We start from the raw sequence: 18,662 nt of genomic DNA, 5'->3' as shown, positions 1-18,662 counted from the left end.
ATATAATAGATGAGTCAAATAAATATAGTTATTTAAAATAATATACATTATAATTTTTTTAAAATTTGAATTCTGACTCAAACCTAAATTTTTTATCAAGTGAAGTCTGGGTCTGCTTGGATTTACCTTCGAGCTGGATATTACCGATCCCTAACCAAAGTCTGGATATTATATTTTATAATATTATATATGTATATTTTTAATTTAATTTATAATTTATACATTTATAAATTTTATTTTAATGAAATTGAATTTCAAAATACGAACTTAGAATGGTAAAATTTTAAATGTATATAACAGATTAGGTAAATAAATATAATTATTTAAAATTATTAATTTTTTTTAAATTTAGATTCTGGCTCAAACCCAAATTTTTTATCAAGTGAAGTCTGGGTCCTGCTCGAATTTACCTTCGAACTGGGTATTAATATTACCGACCCTTAACAAAATCCGAGCTGAATGAGTATTTTTGACATCCCTACTCCCGTGAAAGAACAGGGGACTCGAAATTACTGAGGACATTTATTGAGGACATCAATTATCACAGGCTGAACGCTTTGGTGGCATCGGTGACCTCTCTTTTACTTGTGTAATTATTTTTTTAACATTTAATGAGGCCTCCAACTCCAAGGATGCACCAAAATTCACATAAAATATAGAATGAAGTTACAATTAGCCAGGTCTAATGTAAAATCCTGGACCGCCTCTATTGGCTCCATATTTGGGGTACGAGTTTGAAATTCATATATATAACAGAAATAACGGTCTCAAATTTAAAAGGAACCTCTTGTTCCTTCACTATCTATCTTTATCCTCCTCAAACCGAAAATTTTCAACTCTTTTCGATCAAATTCATCGTAAGTTCATTATTCAGTCTTTACTCCATTTGTTTCTTCCATTCAATTTTCATTTAATCCTGCACGCACTTTGTGATTTTTTTTTTTTTAATTCATATGCATGGATTGCCTAGTTCTTAAATAATGTTATTGTTGATTAAATTGCGGACCCTTCTAGATTTATGCATGCATTGGACGTAAATTTTCTGGGTACTTTAGATGTTTCATTTGGCTGTTGGATGTGAATAACATTTGACTTAAAGCCAATGACTATGTCGGTTAATTAATCTTTGTTGAAATTACTTTTGTCAGATAGAAACTTAGAGGTTAGAAATATAATTGAATCAATTTGAATCTGTACATTTGTTGTTGAAATAAATATGACATACAAATTAAACTTGCTGAATTCAATTGTGGGCACGAGCTAATTTAGCTGGTAAATGAGGGTTCTTGTAGTTTCTCAAGAGTTCTTGGGATCAAAGAATTTTGGGCGTTGTGGGTCGGGTTAGGTGCTTAGGACAAAAATTGAATTTATTTGAATTTATTTTCGCAGGCATACATGAAATGATTGAATTAGATTTCTTTTTCTGTTTCGGCGATTCATAAGGAATAATTTTGTTTGGAAACTATGAATTTGATATATATTTTGAGTGAAAAAAGTAGTCTTGGTGAGAAACTATGAATTTGGTATATATATTATGAATAAGCTAGTTATATTTGTTGATATTTTATTTTTTGGGTGACAACTAGTTCAGTTGATAAAATTTCGAGTTGAGACATGAGTTCTGAGTTCGATCCCTACTCGAATGAATTGAGAGGGGCTTTAAAACTCTCTTGCATCAAGAAACTCGTTAGTCTTGAGCTTGATTGTTGATAATGTAACTAGATCAGCATTATGATTGCCTCACCAATGACTTCAAGAGGGATTTAAAATACTCGAGTCATTGATTATTAGATTTAATAAAGCGGCAGCAACAATAACAATAATGCTGTGAAGGTTCAATTAACTTACAATGGTGGCTTTTAATCACTTAGGACTTTAGTTCTTTTGGTTATCTCTTGGCTAAAACTTCTGATCTGTTGGCCAAGCTTTGTGAGCCCAGAAAATATCATACTATGTTGAAAACTTTAACTCCTTTTCGATGAATTGAATCAATAATTGTATCTCTCTTTTCATTCTCCTATATTTAACTGGACAGGAACTTTATTCACTTCTGCTGTTTCCTTATTCCAAGAGGGGATTTGGTTTAAGCTTTTCGGGCGACTCCTAACATTTATGAATGGCATCTTTGTGATCCAGTCTGCAAAATGTTTGATTATCGTCACAAGTCACAGTATATCGGAGGCCAGAAGGAGAAGTTTGTGAGGTACAGAGTGTAAATATGTAATCCCATCTTTTATTCATTAATGGTAGTGATTGATGTTAATATTATTCTTTTCCTCAAATTTTTATACGCTCATCGGTCTTATATAATTTAAATGAAGAATGATGATTCATTGACTATTAATCATAATTTCGTTTAAATTTCTGCATTTTGAAGGTTTTGCCTTGGGGATGAAATGCTTTTGACACTTGCTTTCAATGGACTGTTTCACAGATCTGTGATGTCATTTGATCAAAGTATATATCTTCCCTTGAGTTAAATCCTTGCGGTCTGGTTGAAGCATGTTAATTATACAACTGTCAATTTAGCTTGCATGCACAACCTGTACAAGTTCCCTACACGCACACTAAAAAGTACGACATAATTAAAGAAGTCAGATAATCATTTAACTTTGATCTTATTTTGAAACACTTTAAAGTGGAACAGGCTAACGAAATTTATATACTCGATGCAAAAACTTCCATGTTTACATATACTGAGTATCATTACAGGGGAAAAGGTTTGTTACACTTTTGAAAACGAGTTATTTTGATTTCATTGGAGGACTACATGGTCTAAGATATTCTTGCAAGTTTTAGGTATCCTATTAGCTATTTTCATTTCACTCTCCCTAATTTTCCTTTTTTTTTTTTGGTTTTATCCATCCTGCAAATTAATGGATTTTTCTGATCTCATTGTGGTTTAGAAATGATAGCCACCTTTTGAATGGTTCATATGTGAATTACAAATTAACTGTATGCCTTTCATGAGCAAAGTCATTCTATATGATCAGTCTATGTATTACCTTTCTTCTGGTAAATCATTAAGTGGTCTGCACAATAAAACAATATAAATTTCCAGCAGGCCAGAAACAAAAATGCTTTCCTCTCTAGAGATACTTCAAATTCTGTGGACTTATATTGAAAGGTTCAGAAATCAATACATTTTATTTGAAATGCTATTTGTGATTGTCTCTCTTCCAAATCAAAGGGAATGTTAGTGAAAGTCCCAAAAAAGGAAAAAGACAAAAAGTAATGATCAATGTAACTTTTTTCAGTTGTACATTTATATCTTGTTTCATTTTTCAAATATCAATATTTGTAGATGTGTGTGAAGTCAGCATCTGGTCTCTCCTTATGTTGGTAACCTGCAGGTTGGACGAGTTGGATTCAACATTTTCAATGTCTTCAGATAAGAGTGGAGTAAACAGGAGTGGGTTTAATTTAGGAGTGTCCTTTGTTGGAAGAGGAAAGAAGAACATTTTGAACTCGCTTAGATATGGGATGAACGTAGGATCAAGATGGCTATTAAGATTTGGTGAATCACTAAGATCTGTTGTAGCCAGGGCAGTAATTCCAACAGATCTAAAAGTTTCTGACAAAATAATAATAGACCCTCAAGACAGGTCTCTCCTTTTTTGGAATAGACTTTTTGTCTTTACATGTTTTATATCAGTATCTATTGATCCTCTGTTCTTTTATCTTCCTTTCTTTGATAAGGAAAATTACTGCCTTGGCATGGATGTCCAGCTAGCAGCTGCGATTACAACTTTTCGGTCAATAGTAGATTGTATCTATTCCTGTCGCATACCTTTCCAGTTCCGCACAGCTTATATTGCACCTTCATCGCGGGTTTTTGGACGTGGAGAACTTGTGGTTGATCCTGCACTGATATCTCAAAGATATTTTCGGCGCCTTTTCCTTGTCGATTTTCTTTCTGTGCTGCCCATACCCACAGGTTTGAAAAAACATTAACTTGACTTCTTTGTTCTATTTATGAATACTGATATAGGGCTGTCTTACACAGCAAGTTGGTGTGTAGTGGAGTTGCTACAGCTTTACATGGTTAATCCTTGTTACACACTTCTGTAAATTTTGAATCAGAAAAGCAGAACCTTTAACTCTCTTCTAATTAATTTTATCATCCGCAGCTACTAGTTTCGGTATATCTTAGTGACACACGTGCAAAAGTCTTCTCTACAAAAGAGGCACTGCCACTGTTAATAATTCTCCAATATGTTCCTAGGATTCTTCGTATTTTTCCCTTAATTTCAGAATTGAAGAAGACTGTGGGTGTTTTCGTTGAAAGTGCTTTGGGTGGTGCTGCATACTATCTGCTTTGCTACATCGTTTGCAGTCATGTAAGTGATTATGACAGAACTGAAAAACACCACTTAGTTCCCTTTAAATATTCTCAACAGAACTTTGTATCTATAAGAATATTTTTTCACTTTATTCACTTTTACTGTAAAATCAAGTCAACTTATAATTTTCTAACATAAGAAACATATATGTATACTAACATTTTCTTATCCACAAATTACCAGATAAAAGTTAATAATCATGTTTGTCACTTAATATGAAGTCATATTACCATCACCGTATGGAACTTTACAGATAGTAGGGGCTTTCTGGTATTTATTAGCCGTAGAGCGTAATTTCACTTGCTGGCAGCAAGCCTGCAATCAAACTGGGAGATGCAGCCATTCATTCTTGTACTGCCATAACACTAATTTTGGTGGTTTTGATGATTGGAAGCAAACAAGAGAACATATTATTGATCACAAATGTCATGCTATGGAGGGCAATCCAGAATTCAATTTTGGGATCTACTTGAAGGCCATTACCTATGAAATTCACTTATCTGGGAAATCTGGGCAATTTCTCTCTAAATTATTTTACTGTTTGTGGTTTGGCCTGCAAAATTTGAGGTATATTGCTTTTTTTTATTGTGAGTTGCTTTATCTAAAATTGATTATTTTTCATATATAGCTTTTCAGGGTTTTTTTTCAAGTAAATAAATAAATAAATAAAACTCATATTACATGCATGTGCAATGTAAGTAAGCATTAAAAATGTATGTCCATCTTAAAATATTTTTTACATTGATGATTCAGTTTCATATTAACAGAAAAATTCTAGGTTGTTAAATTCATTTAATTATATGAAGTTTCCTTTCCTAAGCTTTTTCTGATTTCACTTTATTCAGTACACTTGGTCAGGGACTGAAGACATCCACGTATATTCAGGAGATTATATTTTCAATACTCATAGGCATAGCTGGGCTTGTTCTGCTTGCGCTTCTAATTGGAAACATGCAGGCAAGTTAGAAACTTTGTCCTTTTTAGGGTAGTAATTTCTTCATTCAAGGAAATAGTTAAACTATTTTTTTTCTGAAAACTGAGGACAAGCATGAAGGTTATGATTCCATCGCGAGGATGATCATAAGTACATGATTCTTTATCATGCCATTTCACCTATCGTCATCACTAGAAAATTATTCTTAGAACTAATAAAGGTCTTCTGTTATGTTAGTTTTATGTGCATGTTTTGATTTTTCTTTTCAATTTGCTGAACTTTTACCATGTCAATATTAAATAACAGAGTTGAACCATTCATGTTTGCAGATGCTATCAAACTTCTAACATATACTAGGTGTTTCCTTTTGTTTGTTTTTTTGGTTGAAAAGTGGGGTAAAATTACACTCAATTTTATTTGTTTACAACACCTATAATTGTTTATTTGATTTATTTTTCGTCGATTTAGCTTTGAATCATATTTATTTTTGTAACAGATCTGAAATATCACTAATAATTGAATATTCTTAACTATATCACTTATGAACACAATTTTTTTTTTACCTAATATCTTTTCTTTCCTAAATACAATTTCCATCAGACTGCTTTAGATTTCTGATAATCTGAAAGCAATCGTAATAGGTATGTAAATATGTAAAGATACATTGTCGGCTTTGAGAATTCTAACTTATGAGAGAAGGTAGTAGGTGGCGTAGAATGAAAGAGTACCACATTATGTCTCCTCTCTTGTTACATGTAAACAAACTAAATACATGTTATGCTTAACTGTACTTTAACATGAATGTAATGATTCTTTGCCAAGAATTTTCAAAAGGATATTGTTTGTGACTGTGTTCAGAGGTAGGGGAAAAAAGAAGCAATCATATATTTTTTTCGCTTCGAAGATATCAGGTCTCATATATACTGAATGTGCAGACCTATCTTACTTCCCTTACCGTTCGTCTTGAGGAGATGAGAATCAAAAGGCGTGACTCTGAGCAGTGGATGCATCATCGTTGGCTTCCACAAGATCTTAGGGAACGAGTTAGACGATATGACCATTTCAAGTGGTTGGAAACGCGAGGAGTTGACGAAGAGCACTTGGTCCAAAATCTTCCTAAAGATCTGAGAAGGGATATCAAGCGACATCTCTGTTTAAATTTGGTGAGAAGGGTAAGTACGATTCAGACTCAGCGAGCGCCATTGCTTCTTGCTCAGTTTATGTTGTCATTTCAGTACTCTGGAAGTTAACGTTTTAAAGGATTTTCATGCATAACCTCTTTATCATCCTTTAATTCAGAAATTATAGGAAAGCCATCCTTGTCAAAAATTGAGTGTTCTGAATGGATCATGCAATTATATCTGTTAGTGTGAACAATTTTTAGTTGTAATGTCTTATAAGACCTCAACATCTTAATCTTTAACTATCACTATTTTATGTTTATGCATGCAGGTTCCTCTGTTTGCCAATATGGATGAGCGATTGCTTGATGCCATATGTGAAAGATTGAAGCCAAGTTTATGCACAGAGGGCACATGCGTGGTCCGGGAAGGTGATCCAGTTGTTGAAATGCTGTTGATCATTCGTGGCAGCTTAGAGAGTGTAACTACAGATGGTGGAAGGACTGGTTTCTACAACCGAGGTATGCTAAAAGAAGGAGATTTCTGCGGAGAGGAGCTTCTTACATGGGCATTGGACCCGAAATCTGTAACCAACTTGCCATTATCTACTAGGACAGTGAGGGCTTTAGATGAAGTAGAGGCTTTTTCCTTGAGAGCTGAAGAGTTAAAATTTGTTGCCAGTCAGTTTAGGCGCCTGCATAGTAGACAAGTGCAGCATACCTTTCGTTTCTATTCACATCAATGGAGGACATGGGCTGCATGCTTTATACAAGCTACGTGGCGCCGAAAAAGCCAAAGGAAGAAAGCAACTGAACAACGTCTTAAAGAAGAAGGAGAGAGAATTGATTACGGGGAAGTTAGTCATGGGGCATTAGCTGATCAGCCAAGTGCTGATTCTGGTGATGCTCCATCCAGGCTACGTGCTACGGTCTTGGCATCTCGCTTTGCCGCTAATGCTCTTAGAGGGCATAGGCACCGGGCCTCGGTTGCAACTAGTCCCCCTAGGAGGTTGATTAATCTGCAGAAGCCATCCGAGCCTGATTTCAATGCAGACTAGATTTAGAACTTTTTTTTTTTTTCCATGTTGATAGTGTATGCATTTTTCCAAGACAACAATATAATGAATTATTGATGAACAGAATTATAAATTTGAAGCTCAGGTTAAGCTCCATTTATAAGATGCAGCCTTTCTACAGCTCAACTGACTGATAAAGATGGGATGAATCTAGTTGAATTTCGGGAAAAATTGATTGGATGTGCGGTGAAAAGAGTAATGCCTGTGATGGATGCGGTTTGCAGGCGCTCTACGATAGAAATGAACTTTCTTGCCACTGCACTGCACAAATGTTTAGGGGTGCTTAACCCCTAAAATCATATTAGATATCTGATTTTTTTATCAAATTTAACCCACAACACTCACTTCTTTCCTATTAAATAAGATAACTACTAACTATAACTAATTATTAATATAATTAACTAACAAAAATAAGTTAGGGGTGATAAATGATTAAATATGATATAAATTGTACCCATCATATATCATTGGTATTTGATTTTTTTTTTAATTATTACTATTAACTCACGCATCTATTAAAGTCAAACCCATGGCCTGAGCCTGGAAGACCCTCCTTACTCTGAAACTAGATCTTCAATTTTTTAAAGATAAGAAAAAGTAAAGAAATAAAACTAGTGCTTGATAATTTTTAATTTAAAGTCAATTTTGGCAAAATTATTTCATCTTATAATACATTTTAAAAAGTATCAATGGTGTAGTATTTTAAATATGATTTTTAGAATCTTTTTTTTATCAATACAATTCCATATGTATATATAAGTTCAAAATAATATCCTCAAAATTATTTTTTTAATTATTAACTCACAAACTCATTAAAGGCCGAGCATAGGACTTGAGCCCTAGGAAAGCTGAGATTAAAAAGAAAAATTGGCAAATAAAAAAAAGATTAGTTACTAATAATTCATATGTACATAGTAAAAAAAAATTGTATAAAATGTTTATATATATACAAATAAATTTCATTTAGCCTTATATCTATTTTAGTCACTTGCGTTTTTTGTAGCAGTTTATAATAAGATTTACTAAACAAATAGTTCCTTTTAAAATTCACTATCGGGCACTAATTGATTCTCTTTGTAGTTAATCATTTCTACTACACAATGGACATCATTACTATTAAATGACACAACATTACCAAGTTAACCCTTTTAGAATTTTTACTAATAGAGCTTATATAAATAGAATTTTTAGTAAAAATATTTAAGTTCTTTGGTTAACAATATAAGCTTTTACTGAATTATCAAATCACTTTAATAGACTAATTTTTTAAAGTTTTGATATAAAATGCATGAAATAAGATTGTGAAATAAATTAAGGGTATTTTAGAAAATTTAACTCTTTAAATGAGCTCAACATCCTTTACTCCCAAAAACCCAATATTTAAGATTCTATTAATGTAGGTAAATTAACTCATTTAATTTATAATAGCTATACTCAAATACAACTAAACAATACTAAAATTTTTGAAATAAACTTATAAATTAAATAAATTATTTTAACTATTAGATAAATCATACTAAACATGCGCACTAAAACAATTAGAAATCCTTAATTAATAAACACATAATTCTATGTAATCTTAGGTCACAATTTTTATACACATTATTAATTTTATTAATATTTAATAAGTTAATTTCTATGCTTTGATCCAACCAATGAACAGGATCATTTGTACGAACAATTTGTGTGATCACACACATCATCGCTATAATTAGACTTCTCCGGCAAGGATGTCCATTGATCATCAGTCATCTCCAAAATGTCTACAAGTTTCATATAACGGAAATAACGGTTTCCGTCTCTCAGCATCTTCACCTTTCAATTAAATTCATCGTAAGTTCATTCTTTTTTCATCATCCATTTTTTTTTTCAAATTCAATTTTCATTTAATGCTGCATGCATTGTTTGTGATTTCTTTGAATTTCATTTGCATGCGTTGTTTTAATTCTTCTATACGTTCTTGTTGATCACAGAAGGTACCTTTTGAATTTAATCATGCATGCAAATTAAATGTACCATTTTTGTTCTGGTATTTTAGATTGTTTCATTTTGCTATTGACATCACCAACATTTCCCCTTAAAAACAATTATTATTATTCTTGCTGGAAAAAAAAACTTTTGCGAGTTAGAAAGAAAGAGGTTTGATATATAATTGCGCATTTTGAATATATACAAATTTTGTGGTAATAAATATGATTTACCAATTAACCTTGTTGAATTCGATTGCGGTACCAACTAATTTAGTTGGTGATTAAGGGTTCTTGTAGTTTTCTCAAGACGTTTTTGGATCAAAGAAATTGGGGTTTGTTGGGTCAAGGTGGGTGCTTTGGAATATTTTTTTTTTTAATTGAATTTACTTGAATGTTTAGCAAGCACATATGAAATGATTTAATGATACTTTCTTTGGGAGATAAAAAGGAGTTCTAGAGGCTATATCGTGGAATTTTGTATAAGTAAACAAATTGATTTGGAGAACTACAATGACTTTCAAGAAGAAGTTTGGTGACATTACATTAATAAATTTGTATTCCGCAAATCCTAAGGGACAATTTTGGTTAGAAACTATGTATTCGGTATTTATCTCATAGTTGCAAATGGCTAGAAAGTTTGTAATTGAAATTCATATTTCTCAATTCAGATTGCCGCTTTTGAAAGTCATAGAGTTCCTTGGTGTGGTTGGATTGGATACCATTTTTAAGTAAATTAAAAAGTAGCATTTTAAATTTGATACTTATGAGTAAGCTAATTACATTTGTATAAATGCTTAGACGTTAACATCTAAGTGTAAATTGTCTCCAAAGGCTAGTCGACTAGTTTTCAAGTAGATTTATTTGACTGGTCACTTGAATTAGAATCTTATAGAAGGCAATGACTTAAAAAATTAATTTAGACTTTCCCACCTCTTTGACTTTTTAAAAGAATAAACGATAATACAATGAAAAATAAATAAAAAATAATCTAAGTTTGGACGATTTGGATTTCAACAATTTTCCTAAATTAAGTTACAATGGAAATTGAGCAGCGTATTGATTGCCTCCCCATTGATTTCAAGAAGGGTTGAAATTGCCGGACTCATTGATTGTTAGATTAAGTAAAGCAGCAGCAACAACAACACTGCTGTGAATAATTAAGTTCAATTAGCATACACTGGTTGCTAAACTCCCCAGTCGAAAGTTTAATCCTTAAAAGTGTAAACTTTTGCTTAGAACTGTAATTCTTGTTTTTATCTGATGGGATAAACTTTTGTATGTGTTGGCTAAGCTTTGGGATCCCAGAAAATAACATATTATAGATGTTGAACATCTAAGGCGCTTTTCAATGAATTGAATCAATGACAGCATCTTACTCTTCATTCCCCCTAAATTTTTAATAGGACAGGAATATTATTGACTTCTGCTTTTTCCTTTTTCCAGATAGGGATTTGGTTCAAGTTTTAGGGTGGCTGGCATCTCTCTGATCCAGTCTACAAAATGTTTGATTGTAGTCATAAGTCACAGTATATCGGTGGCCAGAAGGAGAAATTTGTGAGGTATGGTTTGTGGATATATTATCGCATCTTTTATTTGTTATTGTATTTGTTTGAAAGATATTTCATGTCATTGATCACAAATCCTCGAGGTCTTGTTCAAACGTGTTAATACAACTATCAATTTATTTCCATGCATGATCTATACACGGCTCCTAATCCTATCTGCTAAAGCTTGATTATACAAATTGATGAACTCAGATAACTATTTAACAATGGATCTTATTTTTTAAAACAGTTTTAAGCGGAAAAGATTAATGGAATGCATGTCCTGCATGCAAAAACTGTTGTGTTTATATGTATTTTGATGCGCTATAGGAGAAAAGATTTGTGGAATTCTTTTATGAGCGAGAAAACTGTGTTATTGAAAAAATGTGCAGGATTCAAGGATGAGTTATTTGTGAATTCATTTCACTGATAAGCTCTGTGACCCCACAGTCTAAGATGTTCTTGCAACTCTTCAGTATACTATTAGTTATGATTTGCATAAAATTGAAATGACTTCAGTTTTTCTTCTTTATTCTTTTGAAAATAAATTTCCGGCAGATTAATGGAACAGTTAAATTTCATTTTGATTTTGAAAAGATAGCAACCTTGTGTATGGCTTACTAGCTCTATGCCTCTTTCTGATGAATCACTTTGTTAAAAGTAGTCTGCACAATAAGCCAATATAATTGTACATCAGGCGAGAGGCAAAAATGATTTGCAATTCAGAAATCGATAAATTTTATTTGAAGATGATATTTGTGATTGTCTCTCTTCCAGTTAAAGGAATCTGAGCAATGATCAATGCAATGCTTTTATGTTGTACATTTTGCTTTTATTTCCTATTTTTTATTTTCCTCTTTCATTTTTTTCTTATCAATATTGTACACATACTTGTGTAGGGGGTGAAGTCAGCATCTGATTTCCCCTTGTGTTGGTAACCCGTAGGTTGGATGATTTGGATTCAACACTATCAATGTCTTCTGATAAGAGTGGAATGAATAGGCGTGGATTTAATTTAGGAGTGCCATTTGCTGGTAGTGGAAGGAAGAACATTTTGAAATCACTAAGATTTGGGATGAACATAGGATCAAGAGGGCTATTTAGATTTGGTGAATCACTAAGATCTGCTGCAGCCAAGGCAGTAATCCCAAAAGATCTCAAAGTTTCTGACAAAAAAATTTTTGACCCTCAAGACAGGTCTCTCCTTTTATGGAATAGGCTTTTTGTCCTATCATGTATTATATCAGTATCTATAGATCCTGTGTTCTTTTATCTTCTTTTCTTTGAAAAAGACAATCACTGTGTTAGCATGGAACCCAAGCTAGGAAGCGCATTTACAACACTTCGGACAGTATTCGATTTGTTCTATTTGATTCACATGGTTTTTCAGTTCCACACAGCCTATATTGCACCTTCATCGCGGGTTTTTGGACGTGGAGAACTTGTGGTTGATCCTGCAATGATAGCTAGACGATATTTACGGCATCATTTCATTGTCGATTTTCTTTCTGTGCTGCCTGTACCGCAGGTTTGGATAAGCATTAGCTTGAATTCTTTGTTCTGTTAACTAATACTGATGGAAGGTTGTTATAGGGCTGTGTTACAGTCTAATTGGTGTTTGGTAGAATTACCACTGCTTTACGTGGTTCATCAATGTTAATGAATGCTGTTAATATTGAATCCTAAATTAATTCTCTTCTGATTAAATTGATCTTCTGCAGCTAATGGTTTGGTCTTTCTTTTCCGGCGGGATATGTAGATGTGTTGTCTCTGAAAGATGCAATGCAAGTAAACATGTTGCTCCAATTTTTTCCAAGGTTTTTTCGTGTTTTTCCTTTAATTTCAGAATTGAAGAAGATCGCTGGTGTTTTTGCTGAAAGTACATTGGCAGGAGCTGCATATTATCTGTTTTGGTACATGTTTTGTAGTCATGTAAGTGTTTATAGAAGAACTGAAAATTACTATTTAGTGCCTTTCAAATATTTTCAACAAACTTGTACATCTATAAGAGTTTATTTCTTCAAAATAGAGGATTATATAGTTGGTGGACACCTGCAGAAGAGGAAAGCATATAGAAAAATATTATTACCTAAAATCAAGTGTCAACTTATAGTTTTCTAACATAGGAAATATATATAAACTCTTACATTTTTCTTATCTCCAAGCCACCAGATAAAGTGAATAAGCAAGCTTGTAACTCTATTTGAAGCCATCTTACCATTTCTGGATGGAATTTACAGATAATTGGGGCTGCGTGGTATGTATTTACTGTAGAAGATTATATCTTTTGCTGGAAGGAAATTTGTAGTGAAACAGAACCTCCAACGTCTGGGGCATGTGAAATATTGTTGGACTGCGGTAGCACTGGTTACCAAGTTTTTGATGATTGGAAGCGAGCTAATAAAGAAATCTTTGATGACAAATGTAATCCTAATTCGTTAAATTCAGAGTTCAATTTTGGGATCTACTTACAGGCTATTGAATCTGAAATTCATACATCCAAGAATTTCTTCTCTAAATTCTTTTACTGTTTTTGGTTTGGCCTGCAAAATTTAAGGTATATTGCTTATTTTGTTTTGCCACTTGCTTTATATGTACAATAGCTTATCTTTCATATTTAGCAATTCTGGGTATTTTTCCATAAAAAATAAACCAAAAAATATATATATGGGTGTGCAATAGGTATCTAATTGCTGTAGGATGAAAACTTATTCCTAATCTTGAAATATTCTTTAAATTGATGTTTTACTGACTTAAAATTCTAAGTTGGTAGGTTCATTTGCTAGTATAAAGTTTCTTTAGCTAAGCTCTTTCTGATTTCACTTTCTACAGTACACTAGGCCAGGGGCTGAAAACTACCACGTCTCCTAAGGAGGTTATTTTTTCAATCGCAGTAGGTGTAGCTGGGCTTGTACTTCTTGCGCTTCTGATTGGAAACATGCAGGTAAGTTACAAAATTCATTCTTGTCATAGTTCGTAAAAACTTCTTTATTTCAGGTGAGTATTAAATTACTTTCTTCCTGAAAACTGAGGACAATGCAGAAGTGATGAGTCTATTGCAAGGATCGGATGTTTTATCATGCCACTCCACCTATTTTTTTCACTAGAAAATTGTTCTTAGAACTAATAGATATCTTGTGTTCCATAGTTTTATAATCATCTTTAGCTTTTGATTTTTAATTTGCCGATTTGTTCAAAAATGAGACAGTGTTATACAAAAGGAGTCGTAGCATTCATGTTTGCAGTGACTATAAATAGAACTTCTGCATATACTAGGTGTTTCTGTGGTTATTTATTGAAAATTACGCTCAAATTTTTTGTTTACGAATGCTTAGTAACTGTTTTTGGATTTTTTGTTCATCAACTCAACCTAAGTAATACTAAGGCCAGAAACTATTGTACACAGAATTTTGGTGCAAATTGATGTGGCATAACAGGTTGAATGAGAAAATGTAAAATTATAATCACTTTTTCAGCATGAATTTTTGTAAAAATTGTTTGCACATGAGTTTGTGACTATGTCATTACTCCATTTATTTTTTTGTAATGGATATAAAATGCCACAAGTAATTGGACTTTTGTAGCTGTGTAAGTCATGAGCTCATACTTCTGTAGATAGTAACTCTTTTTTTTTTTTTTTTTTCTGAACACAATTTTGATTTAATTGCTTTGGATTTCTGATAAATTTGAAAGTCAAGGATGATAGGTATCTAAGCGTTTAAAATCCAATAGTTGGCTTTGACAATTGTAACGTCTGGTAGAAGATTTTAGGTGGGATAGGATGAGTAAGTTCCTCATTGAGTATAATTTGGTGTTCTTCCTCTTACATGTATACTTACTAAACACATCTGCTGAATTTAACTTGGAGATAATGTAATGATTCTGTGTTCAGAGGAGGGGCAAAAAAAAAAAAAAAAAAAAAAAAGCGGCAATCATGTATTTTTCACATCAATGATGTAGAGTCTCATATGTCGTCAATGTTGCAGACCTATCTCACTTCCCTTACCGTTCGTCTTGAGGAGATGAGGATCAAAAGGCGTGACTCTGAACAGTGGATGCATCATCGTTGGCTTCCACAAGATCTCAGGGAAAGAGTCAGGCGATATGAGCATTTCAAGTGGTTGGAAACGCGAGGAGTTGATGAAGAGAGCTTGGTCCAAAGTCTTCCGAAAGATCTGAGGAGGGATATCAAACGACATCTTTGTTTAAATTTGGTGAGAAGGGTAAGTACATTCAGATTCTGTTAGCTCAGTTGCTATATCATCATTTCAATACTTGTAGACTGGAAGTTGACGTTTGAAGGGTGTTCATACACAACCATTTCACCATTCTTCAATTCAGAATTTAGAGGAAAGCTATCCCTGATATTCTGAATGGAATATGCAATTATAACTGCCATTTTTTATTCCTTTTTGTAGTAATAATAACATTTCACCATCTTAATTATTAACTATCACTATTTTATGCAGGTTCCTCTGTTTGCCAATATGGATGAGCGATTGCTTGATGCCATATGTGAAAGATTGAAGCCAAGTTTGTGCACAGAAGGCACATGCGTGGTCCGGGAAGGTGATCCAGTTGATGAAATGCTGTTGATCATTCGTGGCAGGTTAGAGAGTGTAACTACAGATGGTGGAAGGACTGGTTTCTACAACCGAGGTTTGCTAAAAGAAGGAGATTTCTGTGGAGAGGAGCTTCTTACATGGGCATTGGACCCGAAATCTTCAACTAACTTGCCATTATCTACTAGGACAGTGAGGGCTTTAGCTGAAGTAGAGGCTTTTGCCTTAAAAGCTGAAGAGTTAAAATTTGTTGCCGGCCAATTTAGGCGCCTGCATAGTAGACAAGTGCAGCATACTTTCCGTTTCTATTCGCAGCAATGGAGGACATGGGCTGCATGCTTTATCCAAGCTACGTGGCGCCGCCGAAGCATAAGGAAAAAACAAGCCGAACAGCGTCTTAAAGAAGTAAGAGAGAGATCTGATTACAGGGAAGTTGGTAATGGGTCATTAGTGGATCAACGAGATGTTGATTTTAGTGATGCTCCGTCAAGACTACGCGCTACAGTCATGGCATCTCGCTTTGCTGCCAATGCTCTTCGAGGGCATAGGCGTCGTGCCTCCGTTCCTACTAGTCCCCCTAGGAGGTTTCTAAATCTGCAGAAGCCATCTGAGCCTGACTTCAATACAGATAATTGAAGACTGCATTTTTTCAGATGAAGATAACGAGTGTCAATGTAATATCACTTGTTCTGTCCGACTTTAAAGCTTTTCCTAAACCATCATAGCTATGTTAATTGTGCATGCATTTATAAATGTGAATGAAAAGAAAGAAGTGAGTAATCATTGAGAGTGGAAAAAGGAAAAATGAAAAAAAAAATCCCTTTTTCAAGGAAAACAAACACTTCACTGCACTATTTCAACATGTTTGATGTTGAACTTTTCAAGATTGATTGTTTATATTGATGTAGAGAAATTCTATGCTCGTCAATAGAATCAAAGAACAAGTAAGCTATAATATGTACAAGCTACAAGATCAGGAAGTAAACCCGTAATTCAAAAACAACTGAGAAACACCCAAAAAAAAAAAAAAAACAACTCTTGAGCAATATAAAAGTACTTCTAAAAAATACTTAGTTATCCTTTCGTTGCATGATTTACAGGCATAATATAATTCTACAAGTCGCCAATAGCTAACGTGTGCAATTTCGTAAGCATTTAAGCAGAAGCAGTTTCGGTACTGAACAAAAAATTACTTTATGAAGCTCTTCTGCTCGTGCATAGGTGATGCAACCTAATATTGCAACGATATTAAAATCCCAAGTGACCATAATCACATATATATACTAAGATAGAAGTTTGCCAGTCACTATCCTCAGCCTCATTATCACTATGTCATGCATACTCATACTCGCTACTAGGATAATCATAATCACTAATATAATGGCCATCATCGCTGAAACCATTTTCATCATCATTGCTACGATCATGCTCATCATCGCTATCATCAGACTCCTCCAGCAAAGATGTCCAAAGAACATCAATCTTCTTCAAAATGTCTTCATCCCCAAAAGATTAAATCTTTACCTCAATAATTTTTTTTTTCTCTCCTAGAGCTGCTATGGTATGCTCAATCTTAACTTCCTTAGTGCAATGCTGCCAACGTGAAAGAGGAAGGGGCTTTGCAGCAAAGAGGAGTCGCTCCCTCATATATAACTGGCTCCTCATATGCAAACTGAAACAAAGTAACTAGCAGTCACCAGCATTTCTCATCAACATAAAAAACACACACACATAAAATCATTATCTTAGGACCAATTGTCAATGGAACATAAAGAGCATAAAATGATAAAACCAAATGTGAAGAATATTACAGTGACAATCCTATCTTGCTACAAAAAAAATCTAATAATAGAGTAACATTATACTATGGTCATACTAGTTCCATCGCGTGCTTTTTAGAATCTCTGAGTTGAAAAGGGTTCAAGTAGCAGATATGAACTATTTCATTTCTTCTCTATACTTTCATGGAAAACAAAGAGAGTTGGTTAATAAGAAAAATAAAGCAATTACAAGAGTGGACTATATCATGGCATGAATATGTTGCGCAGCGACCCGTGCAACACTTAAACAACTTATAGTACAAAGTTGTTAAGTAAACCTAGTGAATTTCTCAAGGTAGCCAAATAAGATGATTGCGGAAAGGATAGAGAGAAGAAAGAGTAGTGTGGCCAAGTGAATTTTATTACTTCAAAAGAGAATATAAGAGAGCTTTATAAAGATGCTTGAGTTGATAGGTGTGTGGTGAATTGTGTGTGGTGCGGAGTTGTGGTGTTAAGCAAAATAATGGGTGTCTTCCCCTATTTATAGAGGGGCATGCCTAGGTCTAGAGAGTTCTATGCAAATGGCCTAAATATCTTTTAGGTTTTAGAATACATGAGTGTAGAATTCTCCAGATATTTACAAGTGTTAGTGTGTTGTAGAGATTTCTAAAATTCAGGCTGGGCTTGCTCACTTTAACTTGCGATCTTGAATTATCTGTTTGCTAAGTACACCACGGCTCGCTAATTATAAGAGGCGGCCCACTACTGAGCGCACCCTACTGCTATGCACATCTCATAGTTGGGCGGACTTTTACTGAACGAACTCATATGCATCAATTTAGCCTTCGTTAATTGGAAATTTAAGCGGCCCGTGACAATTAGCCGTCGCAAATGGAAGAATCAACTGGATTAATATCATTATTGCTTATCATAGTAACCATTCGTACGTTTAACTATTCCAATTAGGGGATTTACCATTTGAAAAAGACTCCTTTATATAACAAGAAAAACATAAATACGATAGTTAGGATGATTAGTTAATCAAACAATTTATTACATCTTCGCAATGGATAAACACTTTTACCCATAGAAATGTACCCATAGAAATGCGAAACGTAAAGTACCTGAAAAGAAAACTTTTTCCGGCAATGAGATTCATGTATGATTGATACAGTCCCTGCATGAGGTGAGATCCATAACAAGCCATCCACAAGTTCTTAAATTTGATGGTGTGCATATCTATGACTCACTTCAAAGTTTTCAAAGTTTTCATGCTTGTCACTAGACAATGGAGGCCAAAACATTCTGTGCAGTTCTCGTGGTATAATTACTCTAATAAGCTAGAAATTTTAG

At 33.7% G+C, this 18,662-nt stretch overlaps 2 protein-coding genes across 2 annotated transcripts; both read left to right on the top strand.

The window, feature by feature from the left end:
- The first annotated feature begins 701 nt into the window (after positions 1 to 701).
- Positions 702 to 7,529, top strand: LOC18036386 (putative cyclic nucleotide-gated ion channel 7). Its single transcript, XM_024181334.1, has 8 exons — positions 702 to 857; positions 2,036 to 2,203; positions 3,354 to 3,929; positions 4,124 to 4,340; positions 4,597 to 4,910; positions 5,189 to 5,300; positions 6,213 to 6,449; positions 6,730 to 7,529. Exons 2-8 carry the CDS (start codon positions 2,145 to 2,147, stop codon positions 7,453 to 7,455), a joined length of 2,241 nt encoding a protein of 746 aa, XP_024037102.1. The 5' UTR covers positions 702 to 857; positions 2,036 to 2,144; the 3' UTR covers positions 7,456 to 7,529.
- Positions 7,530 to 10,943: 3,414 nt separating this feature from the next.
- Positions 10,944 to 16,185, top strand: LOC18036527 (putative cyclic nucleotide-gated ion channel 8). The gene is given in 8 exon segments (XM_024181221.1): positions 10,944 to 11,002; positions 11,933 to 12,515; positions 12,709 to 12,734; positions 12,736 to 12,919; positions 13,228 to 13,544; positions 13,820 to 13,931; positions 14,974 to 15,210; positions 15,457 to 16,185. Coding segments are annotated over 8 exon segments (2,247 nt in total).
- Positions 16,186 to 18,662: the final 2,477 nt, after the last annotated feature.

Source organism: Citrus clementina, unplaced genomic scaffold (assembly GCF_000493195.1).
Source record: "Citrus clementina cultivar Clemenules unplaced genomic scaffold, Citrus_clementina_v1.0 scaffold_7, whole genome shotgun sequence".
Taxonomy (NCBI): domain Eukaryota; kingdom Viridiplantae; phylum Streptophyta; class Magnoliopsida; order Sapindales; family Rutaceae; genus Citrus; species Citrus x clementina.
The sequence above is the reverse complement of the archived record's forward strand: the minus strand, read 5'-3'. Positions and strand labels throughout refer to the sequence as shown.

What these genes read in the sequence shown, in the direction of transcription:
- LOC18036386 (XM_024181334.1), top strand. Translation starts at nt 2,145, where the DNA reads ATGTTTGATTATCGTCACAAGTCACAGTATATCGGAGGCCAGAAGGAG. An exon ending in TTTCTTTCTGTGCTGCCCAT is followed by an intron (nt 3,930 to 4,123) that starts ACCCACAGGTTT and finishes TTAATTTTATCA; the next exon opens with TCCGCAGCTACTAGTTTCGG. An exon ending in TTCTAATTGGAAACATGCAG is followed by an intron (nt 5,301 to 6,212) that starts GCAAGTTAGAAA and finishes CTGAATGTGCAG; the next exon opens with ACCTATCTTACTTCCCTTAC.